Source organism: Puntigrus tetrazona, chromosome 7 (genome assembly GCF_018831695.1).
Source record: "Puntigrus tetrazona isolate hp1 chromosome 7, ASM1883169v1, whole genome shotgun sequence".
Classification (NCBI taxonomy): domain Eukaryota; kingdom Metazoa; phylum Chordata; class Actinopteri; order Cypriniformes; family Cyprinidae; genus Puntigrus; species Puntigrus tetrazona.
The window spans coordinates 19,004,819-19,030,464 of record NC_056705.1 but is presented as its reverse complement, the minus strand read 5'-3'; the positions used below and the strand labels follow the sequence as shown (position 1 = coordinate 19,030,464).

Sequence of the window (25,646 nt, the reverse complement as noted above, 5' to 3'; positions counted from 1 at the left end):
TGTTCAGTGCTCTATACAAGTACAAGTGATTGATTGATTGATATTTGAATATGCTAAACATTAAGTACCATGACAAATATCAAAGTATTGTTGTATTTGGCTACCATGTTTTTGACACTGTACCATTAGAACATCATACCTTTCTCTAAATAAATTTATATTACAATGGAATTTGACAATTTTGCATGTTATTAACCATACAAAAACATTCTATTTTTATATGGTACCATAGACATCATTTCTCTCTGAGAAAACAAAACCATCAGGGCCGTATTCTATACATACATACAAAAAAATCCTTCAAGCTATGATAAAAGAACCTCTTTCTAAACGGTTACATTTTTTCAGTTAAAACAAATAAAATGTATGAAAATGTACAGAATAATAAAAAAATTGCAATTGCATTGCATACCATCACATTTTGCATGCCATAAAAAAACAGTATATATATATATATATATATATATATATATATATATATATATAATATATAGACTACATAGTTGATGTATCAATATGGTGTGAAAGAAATATGTAAAAAAACCAAAAAAACAAAGCAAGATAAATAAATCTAACACTGAAGATAAACCTCTCCTGTGCTATTTGTAACTTTAAGAATGAAAATACATTTTTCACATCTTATTGGACACGGTCCAATTTTTATTTGCCAACCACACACACACCTTAAATCTTTACACATTTTATTTGTTTTAACTAATAAAATATAACTCTTTCAAAAGTGACCAGGCTCTTTTATCATAGCTTGAAGGTTTTGTCCCCCCCAAAAAAGTTACAATGGCATTACTAGGAGATTCATAAGGAATCTAAATAAATAAATTACATAAATTAAACAACTGAAAAACGTGACAAAAATAATTTCTTACCATTAATTCGGAAGATTTTGGTTTCATTGTTTGATATGTTCCTTGTTTATTTGTCCTTTGGTATTTGAGAACAAGGCCTCACAGTTTTCCTTTTATAAGCCCCTTTAGCTCGTCTCTCTTTCCTCTCTTGTCTTTAACTATTCTGTTTAAAGAGGAGTAACTTAAAATGTCTGTTACCCACCCAAATTCTGACATTGCATCATCTCTCCTCCCAGGAACTTCAGTTAATCCTAAAAAAGATAGGAGGAAAAAATGCAGGGTTCTAATAATCCAACTTTGAAGAGCAGAGGATGTGCGAGCTGTTTAGTCAACAGGCTGAATGAGATTTTCAGTTGAATTGGTTTAAATGTGATTATTTTCAGTGTATATTTAAACGATTAGAAGATCACTGACTCATACAGTAAAGAATGTATTATTTTGTCTGATTGCTTTATCCACTCACTCCTGGACATGAATTGCCAAAATCTTTTGTTGCGAACAAAGGGAGTTCAGAAGACACACCCAATGCAGCGGTCTAGCAACTCACCAGAGCGCTCACTGTATCCCCCTACATTCAAACCGACTAAACATTTCATAGCTTTACACCTTTGGTGTCTATATTTAGAAGTCATTTTTATAAAGACACACAAATAATAGTAAAAATGCTACAAAAGTTCAGGGGGGTTTTAGCGATTGGATTTGCGACTGAAAAAACAAGAATGTGCTGATGCATAAAACATGATGAAAATAGATTCTGACTGGAAAAACCCATTCTTTAAAAAGAGTCTGACAAATATAGGCAGTATCTGATGACTACAACATTCTAGCTAGTTTTCTGTCTTTTCTTGGCGTCAGTTGTTCCATAAATAGTCTACAGTAGTTCATAACATACATGAAACATTTCCATTGGTTAAAATGTTCTTTAAAGAAAACCCAAAAGGTTCTTCTGTTGCATCACTAAAACAACTTTTCTTCAATCATGTTGAGTTCCACCAACAAGAGAATAACGTAGACAAAAGAACAAACCGAGAGATGTTATTTGTAAAATACATTTAATTCCTAAATACTGGGGCAACAAAACCAGACCAAAATCTATAATTGGTGCGTCAGGGTAAAGACAGCTTGAGTTACAGTTTGTCAATTTGGGTATCAGATATGAGTATGAGATCCTTTCGACATTATAATTTGCTCATGTTCAAATATGCTGATGCGTTACAACTTCAACAGTTCATTTCATAAACAACTGTTTCTCCTTCGTAATATTTAATAGTTAGAAGATCATGCTCGACTTGTCAGGACCCCCCAAAATTCTCACATGCTTCAAACGAAACCATTTTTGACAAGTACCAGAAAAAAAAGCTATCACAATCAAAGGCATACATTGTCTTTACATGGTAATTAGTATACTATATAGCTGTACATATTACAAGACACTTTCTAAGCATATCAGCATAGGCATTATGTGTTAACAAGACAGGGTTGTATAATGCATTTGGTAAATCACAAATCTGATGGTATTTATGCATCAGGGATAAGGGGCGCTTCGTATTAGTGCGGTTTAGAAGAAGAAGTGCGCGACAGACATGTACGCAAGCATAGTAAGGGTGTAGTCGTCGGTTTTCAAAGTGAATACTGCTGGAGCGCCACCTAGTGAAAGTGACAAAATATTACAGCAACTATATCTGCGATAGAGGTGGCAGTGAAGAGTCAAGAGCTCGTCAATCCTGTAAACCAACCAAGCCTGTCCTTCCAAACTCACTGTCAACAGATATCACAAATGAACATACAATCACAAACTTGGATTTTCCAGTCGAGTGATATCATAACACAGACAGTTCCTTTAGGAATCGATCTGGATTTGCTATCTAAGTGATTAAGGGATCGGGTGTTTCATTAATAAGGCTAGTAGGTATGTATGAATCCTCTCTATGGCTTTGATCACTGTGAAGAGAGCCAGAACATCAGTGACTAGGGCAGTGAATCTACATTTGGGCCCTACTTATATGACCTCCATCCAGAAAAATACATTGCGGTGTATTAAGAGAGCATTAAGAGCTCTAGGTTTACAGCTTTCCACAGCAAGAGTGCAGATTCAGGATCAGCTCTCTATGTGATCTCACACTTAAACACGATGATCATAGATCAGTGCCTTTTCTGCCATTACGCAAACATCCCAGGTTCAATATAATTCACAAGTTAAACTCAACCGATAGCATTTGTGACGCAATGTTGCTAAAAACTAATTTCGACTCACTAATAAAATGCACACATACACACAAAACAATACTACGGGGAGGCAATTCAAACGAGAGCGAACGATGCAACTGTTTAAAAGCGAAACGTGTCGTTTTGTACGCGCGCTTACATTAAACGCACCAGTTAAAACGTAAATATTTTTTGAACTGTGAAGGCAATCCAATCATTTTAAGTTCTAACCTTACGCCAAAAAAATTGTGAAGTTGTAAAGAAAAAGTTAACGGAATGGACCTCATTGCATTCATTGTAACCCATATCGTTGCAGTTTTTTTTAAAGAATCGAAATGTTGCAAACAACATCATGCCACAAGACCGACATTAACCCGTTGAGCCACAGAACCCGGTATATAGTAAGCTTTAAACCGACCCGAGCTTGAACGGCATATAATGCACGAAGTAACGCAGTGCTCATCAACTTGAATAATTTTAAACCGGAAGTATACTTTCCTTGTCCGAACTCCACTCCGATCCTGTGTCCCAATGTGCATACAATCCACCCTATCTGCCTTAAAAAAGTATTGAAAATGACTAATATCGCATAAAATGTAGGATGAATAGTATACACATTTGGACAACAGGCCATGTCACGCAAGTCCGCTGATATCAGTGCATCTGTCTGCGTGAAGCCTAGAAAACGAAGGTTCACTACGTAGCGCGCGGTCCTGTGAAGTGTATTTCGAATGCGCTAGAAGGAGGGGGACGCGGAAGATGAAGTGAACATGCGTCTTTAACCTTATTAATCTTTTTTACTCTCACTTCCAATAAGCACTCTATTCTGACTCGCGCTCTCATCTAGCTAACACTGTTTATTTAGTGGTTTCTCAGGAAGAAACATGAACGTACAAACAGCAGTCTCAGAGTGAAAGGTGGACAGGAGTGTTCAATACGAGATTCATGCTTAAGAGCCATACAGGGCTGCAAATATATACAGTTTATACATGTACATAAGTAAAGAATGGCATTAACCGATAGCAATAGCAGTACTTAACACAAAAAAAAACTACAAGCAAATAAATGTATTGATTCTTCATGTGATAATGTACTGCGTTTTTGTAAGCCTGCTGCTATAGCTACAGATCACAGCTAGTCTTTTCCAACTATAGCGTAAACAATAGCGGACTAGTTGTTGGCGGTTCCACTGCAACATTTGAACGAAAAAATTCTGAGACTTTAGGAACTGGACAGGGTGACTACATTAGGAAACAATGGTAGATACAAAACAAAATAGGAGATGGTAAATATAAAAAAAAACATTTTTTTGGCTGATGTTTTAAAGGTAATATCTTGCCCTTTTGTTTCAGTAAACAGGGCTGTTCCTGATGCCACAGCAAAGCACCATGCTGAAGATCATCTCAAAGATCTAGAAAAAGAGAGTGAAATAAGGCAAACATGTGATGCAAGCGACATCAAACTAGTGAAATATAACATGCAGGCCCTTATACAAACACACTCGAACCTACTCACCATGATAACGGCAACAACCAAAAGCGGCGCTGCCAATCAAATAGATCTTCTTAGAGAAAAGCTCTGCAATCTGGGTGTGACAGTTCTGAAAAATGGAGAAAGAGGTTATTGTCGTGCTTATGTGGGCCGACTTGGATGAAAATTCTTCAATATGTTGATTTACCGAGGGAATGCTTAATATGTCCGAACTTTTTTTAGGACAGGTCTCTGTAAGCCACGTTTGAGCACTTGAAAGAAATGTTCCTTTGCCGCAGCAGTTAAGCTGAAAATCAGAGACGAAAGCGATTAGTGTCTTTACAACACCCGGATTATCATTTGGTTTAAGAGAAGTTTGTGTTAGCTGGATTTATCGTGTGATCCTCAGAACATCAGGACTACTTACAGTCTCGTGAAAGACCTTCAAGACAGCAACAGCAGCCTGCCTTTTGTCACTATCTACTATCGAAACGCCACTGTCATGCACAGAGTCATAGAAAGAGATCAGCTCTTTGGAGATCTGAAAAAAAGAGGCAAAGAGGCTTAATTACAAATATGTAACCAGATGTGTGTGTGTGTGTGTCAGCTTGACACTGTGTATGCATGTTTGTCAGAAAACCTCACCTTGTCTTTGTGCATGAATCCCCAGATTCCAGCAGCAACCTCACAGGCAAACAGAATTACCAGGCAGGCAAAGAACTGAGCGAGAGAAAGAAAAGGGATGTGAACTGTGTGGACAGGAGCCAGTCACTGAACACTTTAGAGATACATTTAAATGTTATGCTTTTGATATATATGTCTATGTTACTTATAGATATTCACTAAAAGTGACTGCATCAGTTTACACTTGATGCATACAAGTAACAATTACTCTTACATGCACTAAAGTTAGATCTTAAATGTAAAGCTCTTACATATTACACTATTTTTTAAGATGTTTCATATTAAAAGGTTAACTTATGTACCTTAATTTGCAGTGCACACCAATAAGTATGAGTCGCAATACAAGTAACAAAGACATAGCATTAGCAATCTTTAATAAACTACGCATCCTTTCAAATTCGGTGCTTTTTAAAATGATTATTTATATATATATTCACTTTAAAGAAGCTAATTAGCACTACACATTTGAACGGGGGTATAAAAAGGTAATTATGACACAAAATAAATTTAGAACAAGTTCAAATAAGCGTAACAAGTTCAGTGAATACATTTGCCTAAAAAAATTTAAATAAACTCAATTGACCAAAAAAAGCCATACAAGCTGTTTCCTTCCTTTTTTATAAGGGAAGGATTTACAGTCAGTCAATAGAATGTACTTCCGAATATTGTTTGGCATCATGTGATTTGAAGAATTTGCTGAGAGGCCAGGATTTGTTACTCACTGTTCCGAGAAGACACTGGGATTCCTGTATGGCTCCATAGCAACCAAGGAATCCAACAAACATCATCACAGCACCAACAGCAATCAAGATGTAGACACCTACAAGAAGAGCATGACGTGTGTCATCATGAAAAAGACTCCAAAACCCCTCAGTGACTGAGTGGGTCGTAAATGATACCGAACGACCACCGACTTGACTAAATGCTTTTTATATACAGGGCGTGCGGTACTTTATTGTGACCAGCAGGTGTCCCTGTGTGCTCAGTTTGAAGGGCGGTAAGTTTGTTTTAGACAGAAGGAAAACTGCAGAACATTTGGAAGTCATGAGGGGCCAAAATTAACTTCTTGTTTCCATTCCCTCATTCACATAAAAAAGCCTCAAGTTAACAGCAAATCAGGATTCTTATGTAACATGACGTGCACTGGTAGAAGGAAAAAAAGAAAATAAAAAGCTGTTTTTTCTTAGAGAAAGAAAGAAAGAAAGACCCTTTTTCCCCAGTGTTTACATGGCTTAGGCTGAATGATAACTGCTGTATCCATGGCAACTCAGCAGGCCTTTAGGGTGCAGCAGCAGTGTTTGCACGGATGTTCAAATGGCAGCGAACAGCGAGATGGGCAGAGAGAAACAGGATAGAAAACTATCTTAAGAAACACACACACACACTGAAATCACTGTGACTCAGCACGCGCAGTGAGCGAGCATGAATTATTCCGCAACAGTATCTTTCACTGTGGCAATACCTGTACACTGTTGCACGTTAGCTTCTGTATTTTTGTAATTTATTTTTGTGCAGTTGTTTTATATTAAATGTTTCTTGTTGTTCTTTTGTTTATTAACATCATCAGCTGTATTATTTATTTTCTCCAGCAAAATATTATAAATGAATATAAATGTGCTGAACTGTTTAATTCGCTGTTTAATTAACAGATTGATTCTACGTTCTCAGTCACTCAGCTGAGGAGCAAACGGATGTAAGATGCAAACATTTTCGCTTCTAAAACGACCTGTTGATTTGTTCCTTGTTACTTATCAAAATCCAAAGTTTTAGGTTAACATTTTGGTTAACCCTTTCTTTATTTTTGTGTTAAACATCAGTCATGAATTATATTTACATTTCAACAAGCTATATTTGTGCCAGGAATTATATATATATTTGCTATATTTGCTTCTATGCTTGATTGATTTCCCCTCTAAGATACGTTCGAATATCGAATAAAGTTGCTTGTTCCTGTTTCGCATGAACTTTAAGGGAACAAGTGAATTTCAGCAGAAAACGCTCTCTCTTTAGAAGCAGCCGCACTGAAATGGCTGTGACTCAACACGCTGAATATGAGTGAGCATGAATCATCTACTCACTGCATCTTTAGCCGTTGTCACACCAGTTCACTCTTGAACATTAGCTTCTGTTTTTCAGCTTTTTAACTTCTGTATTATTTGTCAATTTGCCATTGTCTTTTTTCAGTTTAACATCATTAGGTTTGAGATGTTTTCTCTTCTCCAGAGATAAATAAATAAATAATAAATCCAATTTGGAGAACTGTTCTGAAAGATGTTTTGTCAGGTTTAATCATTTCACTGTTTGAATCAATTCCCTGATTATCCTGCCAGTCACTCAGATACTGGACGACCCAGAATCAAAATCTGCAGTGTCTAACCACTGCACTGTTCATATCTGCATACTGTACTTATAAAAAAAAGCATAATTGGTTTAATTTAATTTAATTTCTTGCACTGCAAACCCTTGTTTCTTGGTTTTGAATTCAGTTGATCTTGTCCTTCCAGCCCTCTCTCTCATGCTCTAACCCAGGGCACTTCAACTTACAAACTAAATCTTCAGAGCATAATTTAATTTCGTTTTTTAAAACATCTAAATGCCCTGCTGTCATTTAGCGTCTGTGCCCATTCTCTTGCAAGAGAATTTAAAAAAAAATCAATGCAATGTGGGGTGATGCGGGAGGGGACTGACCGAGCCCTGGGTCCATTTACTTAATTGCGGTGGGTAAGGGGCTAAAGGAACCGCCACCAGGCCATTTCTCAGTGTGACAGGCCTGAATGGAGCACTACGATGTGACTAGAATACTGAACAGCTGCATAATACACAGCAGCTCTCCCTCTGTCACACCATCACACTTCTTCTTTAAGTAAACCACTTTCGTTTCGCTTCTACTATTAACTAGCTGTGCAGGGATGGTAAGTTTGAGGTGAGTTTTGTGCGGTCTAAAAATAACCGATGTGAACAGGTAGAAGAATGTGAGGATATTTCTATGGCCAGGTGCTTCCTGTAGGGAATGAGCGTCTTGTGACACTGAAGAGAACCCCATCTCTCTGTACCGGCCCCTTGGATCGAGGCACTGACTCCACTGTCTGCTTCTGTACATGTGAGTCTCGCATTTAAAAATATAATGGTAAAAAATATAATTGTAAAATGGTATTTAAAAATCATGTGTAAGTGCGAACCATGTTGCAAATGCAGCTGCTATTTTCGTTAATTTAAAGAGCAGACATCTGGCTCCTGGCCAATGAAAGACAAGGAGAAAGCAAAAGAGAGAGAGAGAGAGAGAGAGAGAGAGAGAGAGAGAGAGAGAGAGAGAGAGAGAGAGAGAGAGAGAGAGAGAGAGAGAGAGAGAGAGAGAGAGAGAGAGAGAGAGAGAGAGAGAGAGAGAGAGAGAGAGAGAGAGAGAGAGAGAGAGAGAGAGAGAGAGAGAGAGAGAGAGAGAGAGAGAGAGAGATAGCGGCTAGCAGTCACATGAAGAAAGTAACAATGGAAAAAGGACATTAGCCAAAAAACAACAACAACAACAGGAAAATAAGATGGAGAAGAACGGGAAAGGAGGACTGAAAAAAAGAGCACAAGAAGAACGAGACAAAGGTGGTAAGAAAAGGAAGTGCACAGGGTAAAAGTTCGGACAGGGGCAAAAATTTCAGCAGAAATCTACGCAATCATAAATTTTGTGTGCGACAGTGGAAAATTTCCCAATGCAGATTTTGCAATGGATTTAAGTTGTTCACATGAATTAATCGCGTTGACTTCATTCATCACGACACTACTGACAATAGACAACCAAACGTTTTCACCTGCAAAAACTTTCCGTGCAGATCGAATGATCAGAAAGCTGCTTGGTTTCAAACTGATTTCAGTGTTAACCATGTGTCACACACAAATTCAATTTTGCTCATGAGACCACACCTTAAGGGTGAAAAAGGAATAGGAAAGTCAGTGCAGACGCTGCAAACTTTAAGCATAAACAGATGATGGCAGAGTTCAGAGTTGAACCACAATGGAAGTAACGGTGAGAGGAAAATCTGCATTGAGAGAGAGAGAGAGAGAGAGAGAGAGAGAGAGAAAGGAGGGAGGTTGGGTGGCATGTTCTCAGACAGCAGGCGGAGCTGTAGATGGAGGAGGGGTGCTCGGATGTGTGAGCAGATTTTTCCTCTTGTTATTTTTTTCTCTAGAGACTGTTTTCTGTAACGTATGTCCTTTGAACACACAATAACATCTTTGCTTTTGAAAGTCCAAACATGCACATTTGATTTATTGTGTCTACATACAGAAGTGTGGTAACCTGCAACTCTTACTTTAAAAAAGCTGTTTAAAAACCTGATCTAACCATTACATTTAGTTTTGTAGGTGTGACCGAATATATTCAGGACGTATAATGTGTGTATATATATATATATATATATATATATATATATATACACACAAAAAAAAGTTAAATAATGTACATTTTTTTATTATATAAATTTTTTTATTCTATTCTATTTTATTTATTTATTCATTTTTTATTAAAACAATTTAACTACATGAAGGATATTTTAGGTTAACATTTATATTTTTAGTGGAATAAATCTGCATGTTGGCGCTCTTTAAGTTGTATGTTATTCTAGAAGTACATTTGTTGGTCCTCTAAGTATAATTACTTCCTTTTCCTGTTTTCCTCATAAATCTTGCCTTTTTTCACCCTGATAACGCTGCCAGCTCCTTTCTCTAACTCTCAATCATCACCATTCACTCCGTCTCACAAAGATTTGATATCATCAGGTCCTTTGTGTTCCCGCTCTCACATCTTTAATTCCGCTCAAGATTCACTCACTCTTTATCTTGGTTTACAAATCTTTCTTTAACACACTAACTGTCTGTATGTGATGCCGTGATATCTCCTACATCACAAGAAGGGAGTTGGAAAAGACTGAATTAATACTCTGCTTTCACAAAAGTAAAGACAAACTTTGTTTAAACACGCCAGGAAGTAACAGCCCAAACTGGATTCTTAAGATATGCCATTCAAATGTGAAGAAACGAGACAAATTGAAGGCCGGAAACCTTGAAAAACACAAAAGGCCAGATCACAATACTTCGAGTTCACTTCCTAAGGAAATGTAATGTTTGCTCAGCTAAAACACTCAATTTGACCTTAGGAATACAGCAAAAAAAACATAACAATAATTCATACTAACTCATACTAAGAAAAGTACACAAATGCATTTCCGTAGCTGTCGCTTAAGTAAGAACACACCGAACATAATTGCATTAGTTTTGCATTCCAAGGAAGTTTAACTGTTTGAAAAAGTAATGCATTATTTGTTTCTTTTAAATCAAAGTTAACTAATATTTTTACACTGTACAATATAGCACTATTAACAATAATATTGAATATTATTACTATCACTAGGAGTAACAGGATGGACAACCTGCAGAATAAATCCACATCAGTTCTGTGGTACAAATAATTAGAAGACAAAGAGCTTCAATGTTAATGCTGAGTGCTGATGTGTTTTCAAAGGGATTGTGATCATAGGAACAGGAAGCCATTTGTGCTAATTGAATATAAATGAATTCCAAGTATTGACCAAAAAAATTGCTAAGTGTCTCATGAGGCCTGCTGACACGGGTATGCTATCAGATGAAGTTTACTCTAAATGTAATAATTCAACAAATAATTCTACTACTTTCAGTGTCATGTATTTGAGTTTTTATTTTTCAGATTGACACTGGTGATCCTCACGGGATGTTTTTATTGGATTGCCATTAAGTTTGCCAAGTGTCTAATATTGGTCCGAAAATACATTATCTCTTCAGCCACAATCGGCTTTTTGCTTACTGGGTGGAGCTGGTTACTTAAAAGAGGCACCAATAAGACATGCATCCACTATGCTTTCATATCTAAAAGGAAAATGTTTATGTTTTTCCCACACATTAGTTTAGCGGTGAGTGGTAGTTTAAATATTATACCCCAGTGAATGCTTTGGATTGCATGCCATAGAATATGCATAATTTCCAGTTAAGGTTTTAAATAAATATCATTATTTTAATTTATTATAAAAATGTTTAAATTAAGAAAATAAGGTTTTAGAATGCTTTTGAAAGAAGTTTAGCCAAGTCTGCATTTATTTGTTTACAAACGCTGTAAAATTAGTAATGTTGTAAAATACTACAAAAATTAAATCAAGCAAAAAAATATATATATTTTAGTGTATTGAATTCTAGTGACAGCAAAACTTGGTCTTCAGAATATTTTTGTTTTATTTGATGCTCAAGGACCATTTTTTTTCATGTTTGAAATAAATTCTGCTTAATAGTTTTGTGAAAACTGTGATATATATATATATATATATAAATGATCGCTTCACTTCTGCTTAAGTTATCACTGTGAAACAGGCCTCAGAAAAGAGCCCTATGATTAGTTAGCAAATAGTTGTAGCCAAAGAGCCAATAGGGCTAGAAGAAGCACTAATGTCGTATTTGTTTGAGTCCTGAATCTAGTCTGATCCAAACTATAGTGTTTAAGTACAGCAGCACTCACTCATCTAATTTAGTTGCTATGGATACATCCCTCCACTGCCATTATAGAATAATTGAGTCACCCGGGCCAGCTCCATTCCCCCTCACACTGCAGCAGCATGCGTTTTCAAGGAAAGGCTGACCTGACCACACCACAATGAAGCTTACTTATGCAGTGGCTGATGGGAATCGCTCAAGAAAAGAAAATGTTTATAGAATAAAGACAACAATGAGTTTTTGAATATTTTTAGTCACAGAGTTTGTGTTCACCTGACATTGTTTTTTTTTTAATAACATAATGTATTAATGAGTAGCAAATATCGCAACACTGCTTTATGGAAATGAAGTGAAGTGATTTTACTATTCAATATTTATGAGTGCCTGTTCTTTAATCGCAATGAGAGAAAGTGATGACATTAAAGAGACAAGCGTAATTCTATTCAGAGCAAACAGCTTCCCCACCTGGAGCTGGCCACCGCTCTTTCTCTGATGGACTTGAGCTCTAGTTGTGTTCTCTCACATTACACTCCATAAAGAGCAAAGCAGGGTGTGTGCTGCTGGCTGCAGGCCATTTCCTCACATTAAAATGTTGAGAGCTGTAATGTTTCATCTGCAGCTCCTTACATGGCATCTTTGCACTTTGCAGACAGACAATAGATCACAGTATACTTGTTGTGCTTCAACCTGAGTTCTGAATCGCTTTCTGTCATCCATCACTTGCATTGCATCAATTTCACTATTCTGCCAAGTGCTGCTTCTCTGGTTTTGCTGTCAGATCTGCTTCCTTACAGGAATAAGCAGCTGTATTTTTGGGTTTCTGACAGTTATTCTTTATTGGGTTGCCATGTGTTAGGATGCCACGTCTTGCCTGCTTGCCCCCCTGAAAACTTCTGCACCCATGGTGCCTGTGCCCTCAGCTGTTCCCAGACATCACACAGCCCACCCACTGGGCTTTTATAATAGCGGTGTCCCACTGAAGCACTGGACCTTGGTGGTCAATGGTTAAGGTCCAGATATAATATTGGTAAAGTTCTTTTTGTTTTTCGCTAGTGGTAAAAGCTTAGTTTTCGCTTAGTCTTTATCACTTATAATTTCAGGTATGTATTGCAATATAACGATACTAAAGATATATAATATATATATATATATATATATTATTTTACAAGTTTATAATGTAAACACAGATTCTGTAATTTATTTATACTCACAAACCATTTTGGACATTTGAGACCCCTTTTTGAATCACTTACTGTATTTTTTTTGTACAAATCAATGCAGGCTTACTGAGAATTCTTTGAAAACATTGAAAAATCTTACAGATCCCAATTTGAACATAGTGTGACTGTTATAGTAAATGTATTAATTATTATGATTGTCATACTTTTATTTTATTTTAAAAATGCTTGAATAGACCACATCATAGAGGGCTATATGCAACTTGTGTGTGTCTAGTAGAAAACATAACTGTGTGCAGTTTATTTGAGGCCATTTCGTGAATTCAGTCATCAACCAGCAACAGCCATCATTCCCATTGAGAAATGAGATGCAGTGCTAAACAATCTCTTGCTCTCAGTCCTTCAAATGATTGTAGCGTCTTCCTCTGATGCTTTTACACTGCTGACATTTTGCTGCAATAGTGTGCGCCTATATTTGATCATATCGCGTTGTTCGGCAGAATTTTTTTCTGGTCTCCTCGCTTAACAAACTGCTTCTCAGCCTCACGTCCGCCTTCCTCAATGCTTGTTTTCACTTCGCACGTCGCGCACGAAAAGTACGTCATCAACTAGACTTTTCATTATTATCACGAGGAGACAAATTTGTATCGTAAGGAAAATTTTCAAGAGTATATCGCAAACGACAAGATATCGCCCATCCCTAGTTTGAAATACCAGAACGTTTAGGGACCAATGGTAGTTCATAAAATGACACTTTAAACAAGTACTGATCAAAATAACTTCATATTAGTTCTACTTAAAAAAAAAGAAAGAAAGAAAAAACCTGAAAAAAATTCATACAATTCAATGTTTTCTCATATTATATGTATCACTTACAGCCAATATTCTAAATAAAAGTAAAAAAATCCTAATTATTATTATATTTTCATGAAATGTTGATAACATAAAGGTTAATAAATGTTGATAAATGTTGTACTGCTTAATATTTTTAACTTCTTGATACTTTATGAGATTGTTTGGTGAATAGAAAGTAGTCAACGAATTAAAAAAAACAAACCAAAAAAGCTTTTGTAGCATTATTAATGTTCATATCACCTTAATATAACTATTTGGTTCGATAAAGTATATATTTGGAACTATATGTATTTTGACACTCATAATTAAGGGCTCAAGCTCTCAGGCTCTAACTGCCATGGACTTATACATGAAAGGTGGAGACAGGGTGTTAAAGGGATGTCTGACTAATTGTATCTGGTGTGAATTAAGCAGCCATTTATACATGCTTACTCTTGCATCGTGAATGGCGGGATTAGAGGAACATGCTCCTCCCAAACTTTTATTTAAAACTCCTATAAACTACAATTAGGCTGTGGTTAATAGCTGTTGAGTTTCAAATGATATGAAACACAAATATTTTGTTTCAAGCAGCCCACTGAGGGGTGTTAGCAGTACTGTGTAAACTATATTCAATTATACACGCAAGACGGACACACACAGTCACATCTGTAACCAGCCCTAAATGTTCAGGAAATACTTTACATGACTCACTGTGAATTTCACATTTTCCAAACACTAAGCAGGGCCACGAGCATTAAACTCCTCCTTTTAGTACACAGAGCTGCAAAAATATCTCCCACTGAGCAAAACAGAGATAATATTCTGCATTCCAGAAGAAAGAAATTGTATGTTGAGTATGTTTATATGTTTGGTGGGTGTAGGGGACTGGGAGAGGGGCACAGAGAAGGAAAACATACAGTGAAAAACCCTGTGTAATTGTGGTTCTTAAATGAGATTTTCCTGTTTCCATTAGTTATATGCTCATTAACAAACATGTTGAAAATACTAGGTTTCACTTTTGGATCGGTGTATGCCACGTGTTTTCCATACAGCAGGCAAAGTGATCTAGCTGAAAAACACTGGCAAGTACCTTAAAGACCAATGGATAAGAGAGGAAAAAAGAAAGAGAACACTGTTTTCACAAAAGCGACTTTTTTTTTTTTTTTTTTCTCTGAGAAAGCGGACACCTGTCCTTAAACAAATTATAGTTTCTATGTGTCACAAGACAAAATACACAGCTAAGCTGAAAACTAATGAGAAAGATTTTTTAAAGAGGTATACTGCAACAAAACTATGTCAACAGAACAACAATATTTATTATATTAACTTTAAAATATTAGAGTATTTTTTTTTATTCTGTTAATCATGAATGTAACATTCAAAGGGCATTAAAAGTAATCTAGGAACATATGTGAATTAGATGAAATAAAAAAGATGAAATGATTAGATAAATAAAAAAATGAATAAACAATTTCTTTAAATTGTTTTTGTTGACACTTCAGGTGTAGATGGGAGATTTTTCTTTCAGCAAACATAGGTCTTATTATAGCTTTGACATGAACTGGAGAATTGTTTGCCCACTTGTTAACCTCTGTGCCTTAACAGACACAAGGTCTTCCTGAATAAACAAAACGCTTTTAACGGCCGCCATCAGAAACAGCCCACTGGTGAGTCCTTGACACTAACCTCTAACCTCGCAAATGTCCAGGTGATCCATCTAATCAGTTTTCCATGGATATCAACTGATCCGAAATATGTATTTAGAAATTCACTTGTCATCAATCAATGGGAAAAAACTGAACCATCTGTACTGTTGTGGAAAGGATTGCAGGAAACGAAACAGATGCAAAACCATCAGCTAGTACTAATGGGAGCATTTACGTGACTTCCCTTATGGGTGAAATACATTTGCCTTTTGCAAAATGCATTTGAGTGTATGACACTGCTTGGTTTACTAAATCTAAATATAGATATAAATATACAGTATAATATAAATATATATATAAATATAAAATATAAACATATAGAGTAAATATTCATTTGAGCAATTTTTATAATTAGATTTACTTTAAAACACTATAAATGCCACTTTAAAACAAAGGAAATAAAATACTCAATGGCACACTACCGTGTTTATTCAACGAAAACATTGGAACTAGTGATGCAAAAAAACAACAACCCCAAAAACTAAAAATATATTTTTAGTATGTAAATTTACTAGGCACTGAAAAATTAAACCAGTGATAAGGTGCGTTTCCATTGCAGACTTAGGCAAAACTTATGCAATACTTAAATAAATAAACTATTGTGAAACCATTATGTTAACGTAAGGGAGACGTAAGCATCTTTAGCAAAGAATCACAGAGAGACACTTTTACATTATAAATAAGTGTTTGCAAAGAAAGCCCTCTTCTACAGTACTTGACTGCATGGCCATGTGTGAGGTGTTTCGTGGAGGTTAGATACAGTTCATTACAGAATGATCCTAAAATTATATATATGTTCCTATTGCAATTTTGCACTATATTCCTTTGTTAAATTCTCCAAAACGACCGAATGCGAGTGTACAAACTTTACTGAAATAACAGACATGTTTCCACAATGTGTATTTAAAATTTGCTATTTCAATTTGCGCAATTTGAAGGGTACTTAAAATGCAGCTATTGTACAGTTCTTCAGCAATGAGCAGTCTCTTAATATTTTAGCTTCACAAATAATACTTATTACTATTTGCATTCTAAGTTAAGTGTGTTTAGACGTCAGCACAGCCGACTTGGTTACCTTATCCATGTTAGGTACACGAAATGTGAGATGTTGACAGATAAATGAATTAGAACTGCTTATAAAACAGAGGAAAAACTGAGAACATTCAGATAATAATCTATTATTATTATCTAATTCAGATAATCCTGTGTAAAGAAATGCATTCAAATTATTCATAAGAGACTGTGTCAAACCAGTCGTAGGATTTCAGACTGGGTTGAGAAACGAGGATAATAATAATGGCAAATTGAGAAACTGATATCTTACTGATGTAGAAAGTGCTGGGTGGTTCTGCGCCTTCATAATTCAGTTCCAGAAGACTGCTTGTTTTATTGTCATGACGAAGCCAGAGAGAAACCCCCAAGATGACACAACCGGCCAGCTATAAAAAGCACAGAGAAAGCAGAAAAAAAAACTTTAACACATTTATTCAAACCGTTAATAATGACACAAACAAAGCCATCAAGTGTTTTGCGAACTCAAGACCTATACGTGTTGTCTTTGGGCATTCACATATTTAAAACACAACTTTCTTCTTCATCTCGACTCTTAAAAGGGGTGAGTGGAAGCATTTTGTAAGTCTCCTTGGGTCTATCTCTTGAAGTCTGCTTATTTTCCATTCAACAAAGAGAAAGGAGACATTCTGTGAGGCGGGGGGGAGGGAAAGATCTTGTTACAGACCCCATCTAGAGGCCCACAGTGCCGAGGGTTAAGAATATCAAAACATCACTGTATGCTACAGCAGTATGGTTGAGCCCACTTTCTTTTCACATGGCTCACAGTGATGAGCATTCAGTTGAGTGAGGCTCATAAACACATGGCATATTCACGAGAGAGGGTGCTCACGGACTCTCGTGGCTAGGGGGGGGAGACAGAAAAGGGGGTTGGGGGAAGCAAAGAGGGCGTAGACAGCTGAGAAGACCATTTAAAGTAGCGCTACAATGTGTGGTATTGTATGCACGAGCGGATAAGAAGCGGAAAGTTTGGGAGGGGAGGGACGGCTGTGTGACAAGCAGCGGAGGTTTATTTGGCTTTGTTTATATGGCTATATTTACAGTGAAATCACTGTCAAATCAGACAAGAGTTGGGTCCTCTGAGAGCAGCTGGATCTCGTCAGGAATGAGAAGGGAGAGTGGAGGAATGCAGCACGTACATAAAATGCACTAGAGACCGCCAAGAACATGGTGGGTGCCGTCAGAAGCAAACAGATCTGGCTATGCCGTGCGGTGGAGAGTACCGGGAACGTGATACAGAGCTAAGGCCATTAGCAGGAATGCTGGGATGGGCAGATAGCTTCACTCTGGCTGTGAAAACAATATACTCGTACTTCCTTCCTTTTCATTCTCTCGTTCTGTAACCACTTTTAATCACCAGCACCAGTCTTACGGTACATCTGCGAACAGCTGCATCGCCCCAGCTATTCACCTCAGGTCAAACCAAAAAGGGTTTTGTTGGTGCAGTTCTTACACATCTCGCCCCCAATAAAGGATCGTGGGAGAGCACTTTCTGTTTTTTTCCCATGGTTACTGGTCTATCACACCTGTTGATGTAATACAAAAAAACCCCGACAGCCTCTACAAAAAAAAAGAAAAACATCAACACAAGATTTTGGACATTTATAACAACTGTTATCAGTAACTAAAACTATTCAAATTGTTTTTGTCAATTAAAATTACACTGAAATAAACTACCTGGTCTCATGGCATAAATGTATCTTGGTGCACGTTTTAGTGAGACACATAATACATACCGAGAAGTACATATCACTGCAGTTTTCGAAAGAAATGAGCACTAGAGGTGGAAATGAGATTACTTGAAGAATATCATGGCATGACTTCAAAACAATATTAATATCCTGGTATATCTGAAAGCTGATACTTTTGAACATTATCATCACACATATCCAGCTTCATATCTATGGGTTTTCATAGACAGTAGGTTTGTTTGGTAGCTCACAGAGTATGGAGACATACTTGAGAGGTGAGGAGCTCCGGTTCAAACCCTGTGTAACTACAGTTCAAATCTGCGTAAAAGGAAGTTGACATTGGACGGCTTCATCAACAAGTGCATCTTTTAACACTATTGGGTACATTTAGTGTTGGATTTGGTGTAGGGCATGTTTCCAACATGATAGAACATCTACTTAGCAACAGTCGCTGGATATTTCTGAACTGCTGCAATACATACCTATTCTATTAAGCCTGTGTTTTAGAGCCACTCAGTGGACATTTCTCTTTGACACTGTGGTAAAATGTGCAGTAAGGCACGTGAAAACAAAAAGTGCAGAGGTACATATTTTTATGAGACCAGGTTGAAATAGTACAAAAAAGTTAAACTTGAAAGCTAAAGTGCTAAAATGACTAAAAATAAAGCTGAAATAAAAACATACGAAGGAAACCCCAAGAAAATAAATATAGAAATAAACCAAAATATTTAATATTTATTTTTTGTTGTTGTACTCTTATATAAAATTTTGAATTAAAAAAATATATTTAGATTTTTATTTTCATTTATTTTTATAAGAGTACAACAACTAAAAAATATTATTTCATGTCATCTGTTTTATTTACCCAAACTTCTGCATTAGCGATAGTGTGAGGCTGTTTATACGTCAACAATTTCTGAATAAGGAACTTTCTCTTTCTGTCTAACCACAGTGGAAAGAAACGTTTTCCACAGAGGGTAGAAGTGTGAGAGAAAGAACTCCTTCCATTTCTTTTTCTGTCTTTCTCACTCTCCCAAAGGCCAGATAGGCCCATTCCAGAGCTCCGGCAGCCTGCTGCTTAGCAACTGAGTAAACAGAGGGCCAGCCAAAGGGAGAGGTTTTGAAATGATGGTTCATGGAGAAGCTCTGTCACTTTAAGCAGCTCGTCCTCGGTGGATTCCACATTACATTCACTCATAATGAGTTTGGAAACATCTGAGTAGACTGAAGTGATTCCCCTAAACACAAGAGTTTCCAGTTGACCAGAGGTGTCAGGGGGAGCTATAACCAGAATAAACTGCAATTCTTGTGGGGCAATCTGGGGGCATACTCCCTCCTCACTTTCCATACTTTAACTGAATTTATGTAGGAAAAAGCAGGAAATGCCATTTATTTTGTAGAGCAAAACACAAAGATTAATTTAATAATAATCTATTTGTCATACAGGACATTTGGCCATATAACAAGCTATTACAGGCAATAATGTGGCTATCCATGCTAGAATGCTTTTAAATAAAAGCTGAGTATGCTCATAAAAACTTTTACTGATTGAATTACAACTTTTTTTTGGTCATTTTATTGTACATTTTAAAAACATCAAATGGCCTATTTACACAGAAAGCATGCACACTGGCTACTCAGTCATCGCAGAACTATCGATAAATGCTTGGTGATACAAACAGGTTAAATTTGTTGTATGAAGCAAGCTAATGAACAGCTTCTCAAATGGGAAAAGAAATATTGGTGGGATTCTATTGGGAAATAGCTGGATTGTTTGCTTGAGTGACAGGTTGTTTGAAAGGAATGATTAGAAGAGCAGCAGTCCAAAATATCCATACTGATTTTATGGTGACTTTAATACTTTGGGACAAACATTTTTCTTTTTTGTATAATTCACTGTTTATCCCAGTATTTGTCATTAAAGCAGAATCCAGAGTGTGATTGACAACACAACTATCAAGTGACTAACTCAAGACAAATGCAAATGAACAGAGTCGGCATTCAAGCTTACATTTACGTTCATGCTTTGAGAAGATATTTACCCGAAATGATTTTTAATGAGAATCAAACCAATGACTTGGTGTTGGTCTAGAGTTTTAACTACAAACTGACATGATCATCATTACCACAAAAACGTTCTAGCGAACCATGGGGTTTTACTGATTTAAACTTAATTAAAACCAGTACCAGATGTACCACGTGTTTTCAGGGAACACAGAACAAAATACTTTTTTTTTTTTTAAACTAATCACATAAACATATTCCCTCTGGTTTCTATGCTCTAAATATTTGCAGCCTGGTCAATAGTGTTTTTTATTTTATTTTATTTAACCCAAGTGTTTTACTGCATTTCTGCAGCACAGAAAGTCAATATTTTGAGAATTACCTTCCTGATAGGGAAGGAAGTGTGACCCTGAGGAAAAGAATAATAGAGGATAGTCACAAGGTTGTGCACATACACAAATATAATCATTCTATCTCATAATAGCCTATGTAGGTGTAATGAGTAGGCAATTATTACAGAAAAACATGTACTTCTTCAAATACATGAGGATGATTGGTGCGATTTGCATTAACTCTATTACCAGAAACAGCAAGTCGATGTAAAGTATATTTACTTTGAATAATTCAATACACAGACAAAAAGACCACGTTAATAAACCACACATATAGTTTAAATACCGTTTTGCATAACAAAACTAGGGATGCAACAATACCCCAAAATGTAATACTATCTTAGAACATAGACAGCTTAATTTTAATGAATAATAACAAATGAAAAAATATAATATAAAAATATCAAAATCTATGACAAAATACGATTAATGGCAGCAAAATCACGAGTGTTCAATAAAAACATTTTTATTTACAATGTGTTTGTAATTTATTTACTTTGTGTTTATGTAAAATAAATGAAGGAAAAACAAGTAAATACATGTATGTATAAATATATGCTATACAAAAAGAAAATTAAAATACAATAAATTAAATTTAAATTTAAATACAATTTATGTATGTATGAAGTAATGAAGGTCGCAACAATATGTTAATGAAGACAAACAAGAAAGACTATTAATAATCTGTGGATTGGTCTCAATTTACCAATGCCTGATCCCGGGAAAATTACCGTATAGGAGTCCATACTGATTGATGCATCCCTAAACAAAACTGAAATTATGTGCCATAAAAAACAAGAGTTCCTCCAATCAGCATAAGCTTGAGTGAGTGGTAATAGATTTATTAAAAAACTACTTATAGTTTAGTCTATTTCTACGTTAACCTACTCATTACCGGAAGCCAGCTATAAATTATTTTTCACTGTTATGAGTGGGTTGCTAGAGTAAAACCTGTACTGGCCAATGGCATGGATGCAGTATCTATAAAAATGCTTGATATTTCTTGCAACATGACGAAATGAGCATCCACACACACACACACACACACACACACACACACACACACACACACACACACACACACACACATTCTCCTTATCTCAGCACAGTTATCAGCCTGTGTAAGGGTAAAAATCAGAGCCCCCTTCTCATACTTCTCCTTTCTGTTGCCAGCAGTCTGGTGCTGCTTCTATTTTTGACCCATGACCCAGTGTGAGTTGGTTGTAGAATGCATGGCATGTCAAAGCATGAGACTCAGAAGTAGACGGCCTAGACCTTCTGTCAAACCCCCGTACCCATCCTCCATTAACCACAATGTACTGTTAAACTCATCCTATGGGCTTGGCAACGGACTCTTAGATCTAACACCTTCTTTATAGGTATTTTCCCCCCACCATCTCTATGGGTCAGTTCTCAAAGCGAAATTCCTCAAGGTAAAAAAGCCACCACGCTGTTTTGCCGTGTTCACTCACACGTGAGGGGTCTCGCCACCTGTTGGGCCTGTAAAGAAATCAGCATGGGTGTTAAACCCATTAGCCAGCGGGAAAATATTCCTCTACTTTCCGGTGAAGTCGGTTTCATGTTTCGCCACACGGTTCTTACCGGCTTTAAGATTTAGTTTCTCGATGTGTCTGAAGGCTCATTCACAACAAGAACGATAAGTAGAAAGATACAGTATAAATACCAAACATTGCTTATTCTAACACACATACTGTTGATATGCTGTCCACTACTTCAGATGGATTTCTGTCAATGTTTTCATCATTCATCGGCTGGAAGAAGTAGTTTGTAGAGTGATTCAAACAATATCGATCCTCTGTGTTATCGTTATAGCTGTGGTTTTGATTAATATGAGCGTGAGCTGCAGTTATGTTGTCTGCTGCTTCTAATGCTGAAGCTCTTTAGTATGAAGTGGATTCTAATTGGCTGCCAATGTTTTTATCATTCTTCAGCTGACAAACCCCCCCCAAAAAAACATTATCATAGTGATTCCAGTAATATCGTTTGACTGTGTAATTACTTTTATAGCTGTGGAGTGAGCTTCACTATTCTCACAGAATTAAAATTATTATTAAAACTTTGTTACATAGTTATCGTGCTTGGTGTGAAAGAGCCTAAACGCTGTAACTATTTTGTTCATGACGCCACTTTCTGGGAATAAAATGAGCATAGGTTTAGTTTCAGGCACATATCATTCTTTAATACCCTCTAACGTAGTTATACAATGCCCTTCTTATTGGTTTCATTTAGATACCTAACCTTGCCAAAAGACTAACCTGTGAAAAACGAGGCCCGGTTTCAAGTCGACACTAACACTTTCCTATACACTTCACACTCAATTACGATTTATGTTTACCTAAAAGAAATTAGTCAAAAAAAAAAAAAACACTTTGAGAAGAAAGAACGGTCAACATGACTATTATGACTATGTCATGATGAACTAAGCCTCTCAAAAGGGTCTGGCTGGGTGGAAGATTTTACCGCCGTTCACTTTTCCAGGTTCTTTTCTAAACTAAGTTAGCTCGAGTGGGAGGGACCAGACCACGCCAGTTTTATTACTGCGCTATTTTATTGCTTCATTGTGTCGCCGAGCGTTAAAAGCTAAACTTTTAGTTAAAAGCGGTGTAGTAAAAATAAAAAATAAGACAAAAAAGAAAGCGTTAAGCGTTAATAAGCATTAGTCTTTGTGGGGGAGTTTTGGCTGTGATGAAATCTTGTTGCTGGACTCCTCGCCCCTTGTCCGTTATTTTCGCCGCGAGGTCGGAAAAAGCTTTTATAATAGTTTACCGTGAGCTGTTTCGGTCATTTTATCTGAGCGTTTACACAATAGATATGTATATTCTACATATAGCATCTGTAAGGTTATTTCAAACAAATTCATGCGCCGTTAATTAACGTTAGACACAGCGAGAAGTTGGCCGACAGCTTCATCTTCCTTGCCGTGATCAAAATTAACTGCGCAGTTTAAATTCCTATTCATAAAAACGGCTTAAACCTCGCTGGATAAACAATCCTCTTAATACAAAACCCAATGGCGGTTTCTCAGGCCAGACACAGGACCGCTGCACAAAATGAATGGCCACTTACCCAGAAGATGAAATTGAAGAAGAAGAGCATGTATTTGATGCATTTCGTGCAGCCTTCCACGCCCATGGTGTCGGTTTCTGGAGGATGTTTTTTTTTACAGCCGGTTATCAAAGAAGTGTCTCGATGAAGCAGCCGTTAATGCAGTGCTCGCGCTGACTGAACTCCAATTTCCGAGTGAGTTGCTGCTTGGATTCAGACGACGTAAAAAACGGGCAACACCCAGTTTCCTCCCCCTTAGAGAGTCCCTCCCGAACACGGCCGAATGACAGCGTATATAATCAAATATAATCATTAAGCAGAGTACCTACTCGTTCAGAAATAGATTAGCTGCCTAATTCACACAAAAACCTTTACAATTCGTCACGTTTTGATCTGTCTCATTATGTAAGTTACGATACAGTTTGAAATAGCGCTTTCTGACGCCTGCTTTAAAATCGTTCAAAATAACTATACCGATGTCCTTTGCTGCGGGTGGGATTTAAATACAAACAATAGAAAGGGTATAAATTGCACTTAGCATAATAGCCATGTTTACAGGGTACTTGCCTTTTATTCTTGTAAAATGAGTGTATGTCTCCACCTTGTGGCCTGAGAAGGAAACGGCTTTTAAACTGAGAGAGCTGTGCGACTGCATCGCAATCATTTTCGCATGCAAAATAAACATAACATTTTAATTTTCTCACGTGAAATATTGGAAATGAAATATAATAAACACTGCTTTATTATCCATAAAGTTTATGCAATTAATTTTTTAGTGTCCACATTTTAAATTATTTGTCATAAACTTACAAATACAAAATGCCGCAGATAGTCGCACACATTTTCAGCAATGAGCACAATGCTATACGTATGTAAAGGAAAATTCTGTGGAGGCTATTTGCATGTAAATTTAAAAATGCTAAGCTAATTAATAAATTAATACATTTATTTTGTCATCGTCATGAAATTCAGTAAAGGTGCAAGTCCTGCCTGTTAGACCACTTTCTGGCGCTAGATGTCACTAATATTCTACATTACAGCATCGATTAACATAGTGACCAGTAGAAAGGTTATATCTGCAGCCAATCTTACAGCCAATACGGTTTTTGTTGAAGCATTTTATATAAATTTTTTACATAATACGTTCGCCTACTAAAACAATGTCAGAGCTCTTTTAATTATGACTTCTTTCTTGTTGCACAAATTTAACTTCATTCCATTTTTACCATTATGCATCATGATAAAAGTTATGATATCATAAAAAAGGTCTGTGATTATGAATCATTTAAAATGCTATTAAAAGCAGCAGATGAACGCTAAAGCGATTGAAGGTTTTGATCATTTCTTGCATGGAAGAGTTAATGGGTTTCTGACAGTGGAGGTGATGCCCATGGGACCATGCACCAACAACCCACCAGTGTGAGTGAGTGGACATTATCTTTCTTTGAAGCCTAATTGCTTTTCCTCCTCAGCAGAACAGGATAATTTGGGATAAATCCCATTAATGCGTTTTCTGAGAAGAAGCACATACTATAATCTGCCTTGAAGTTGTCAAGAATGATGATTAGAAAAAGAAACAGCAAAACGTGAAGCGAAAACAGACCTAGTCATCAATAATGTGATTTCTTCAAATGATTGATTACACAGTTGTTATAGTAACCTATGCGTTTTAAAATGCTCCACAGTTTCAAGTTATTTTGATGCTTTTCAAAGACTACAGAAGTGTGTAAATTAATAGTTATTTGACAAGCAATAGAACGATATTCTGCATGTAGCCTACATTAGTATAAATATATAGATTCGCATTAATATTAGTAGATTTTTAAGAATAATTTTTTACTTGCACAAGGGTATATCATAAACTGTAGACTATCCAAAACATTTTTTAAACATGTTTTCAACAATTTAGTTGTTACCAAAATCAAATAAACTTCGAGTACAGTCTATTTGCAAATAAATAGTAATAAATGGCATGCAT

The 25,646-nt window shown here is 36.4% G+C and overlaps 1 protein-coding gene across 1 annotated transcript; it reads right to left on the bottom strand.

Moving 5' to 3' along the window:
* Window positions 1-1,898: 1,898 nt before the first annotated feature.
* LOC122348213 (CD81 protein-like) lies at window positions 1,899-23,901 on the bottom strand. Its single transcript, XM_043243508.1, has 8 exons — window positions 23,690-23,901; window positions 16,769-16,883; window positions 5,945-6,042; window positions 5,184-5,258; window positions 4,966-5,079; window positions 4,747-4,845; window positions 4,584-4,668; window positions 1,899-4,479 (listed from the first exon to the last, which is right to left on the bottom strand). Exons 1-8 carry the CDS (start codon window positions 23,753-23,755, stop codon window positions 4,472-4,474), a joined length of 660 nt encoding a protein of 219 aa, XP_043099443.1. The 5' UTR covers window positions 23,756-23,901; the 3' UTR covers window positions 1,899-4,471.
* Window positions 23,902-25,646: the final 1,745 nt, after the last annotated feature.

Bases quoted from the DNA above. Each gene is read 5' to 3' on its own strand.
- LOC122348213 (XM_043243508.1), bottom strand. From the start codon at position 23,755: ATGGGCGTGGAAGGCTGCACGAAATGCATCAAATACATGCTCTTCTTC. The intron at 6,043-16,768 runs GTAAGATATCAG...CTCTTCTTGTAG, and splicing joins ACCCAGCACTTTCTACATCA to GTGTCTACATCTTGATTGCT. The intron at 4,669-4,746 runs GTAAATCAACAT...TCCATTTTTCAG, and splicing joins ACATATTAAGCATTCCCTCG to AACTGTCACACCCAGATTGC.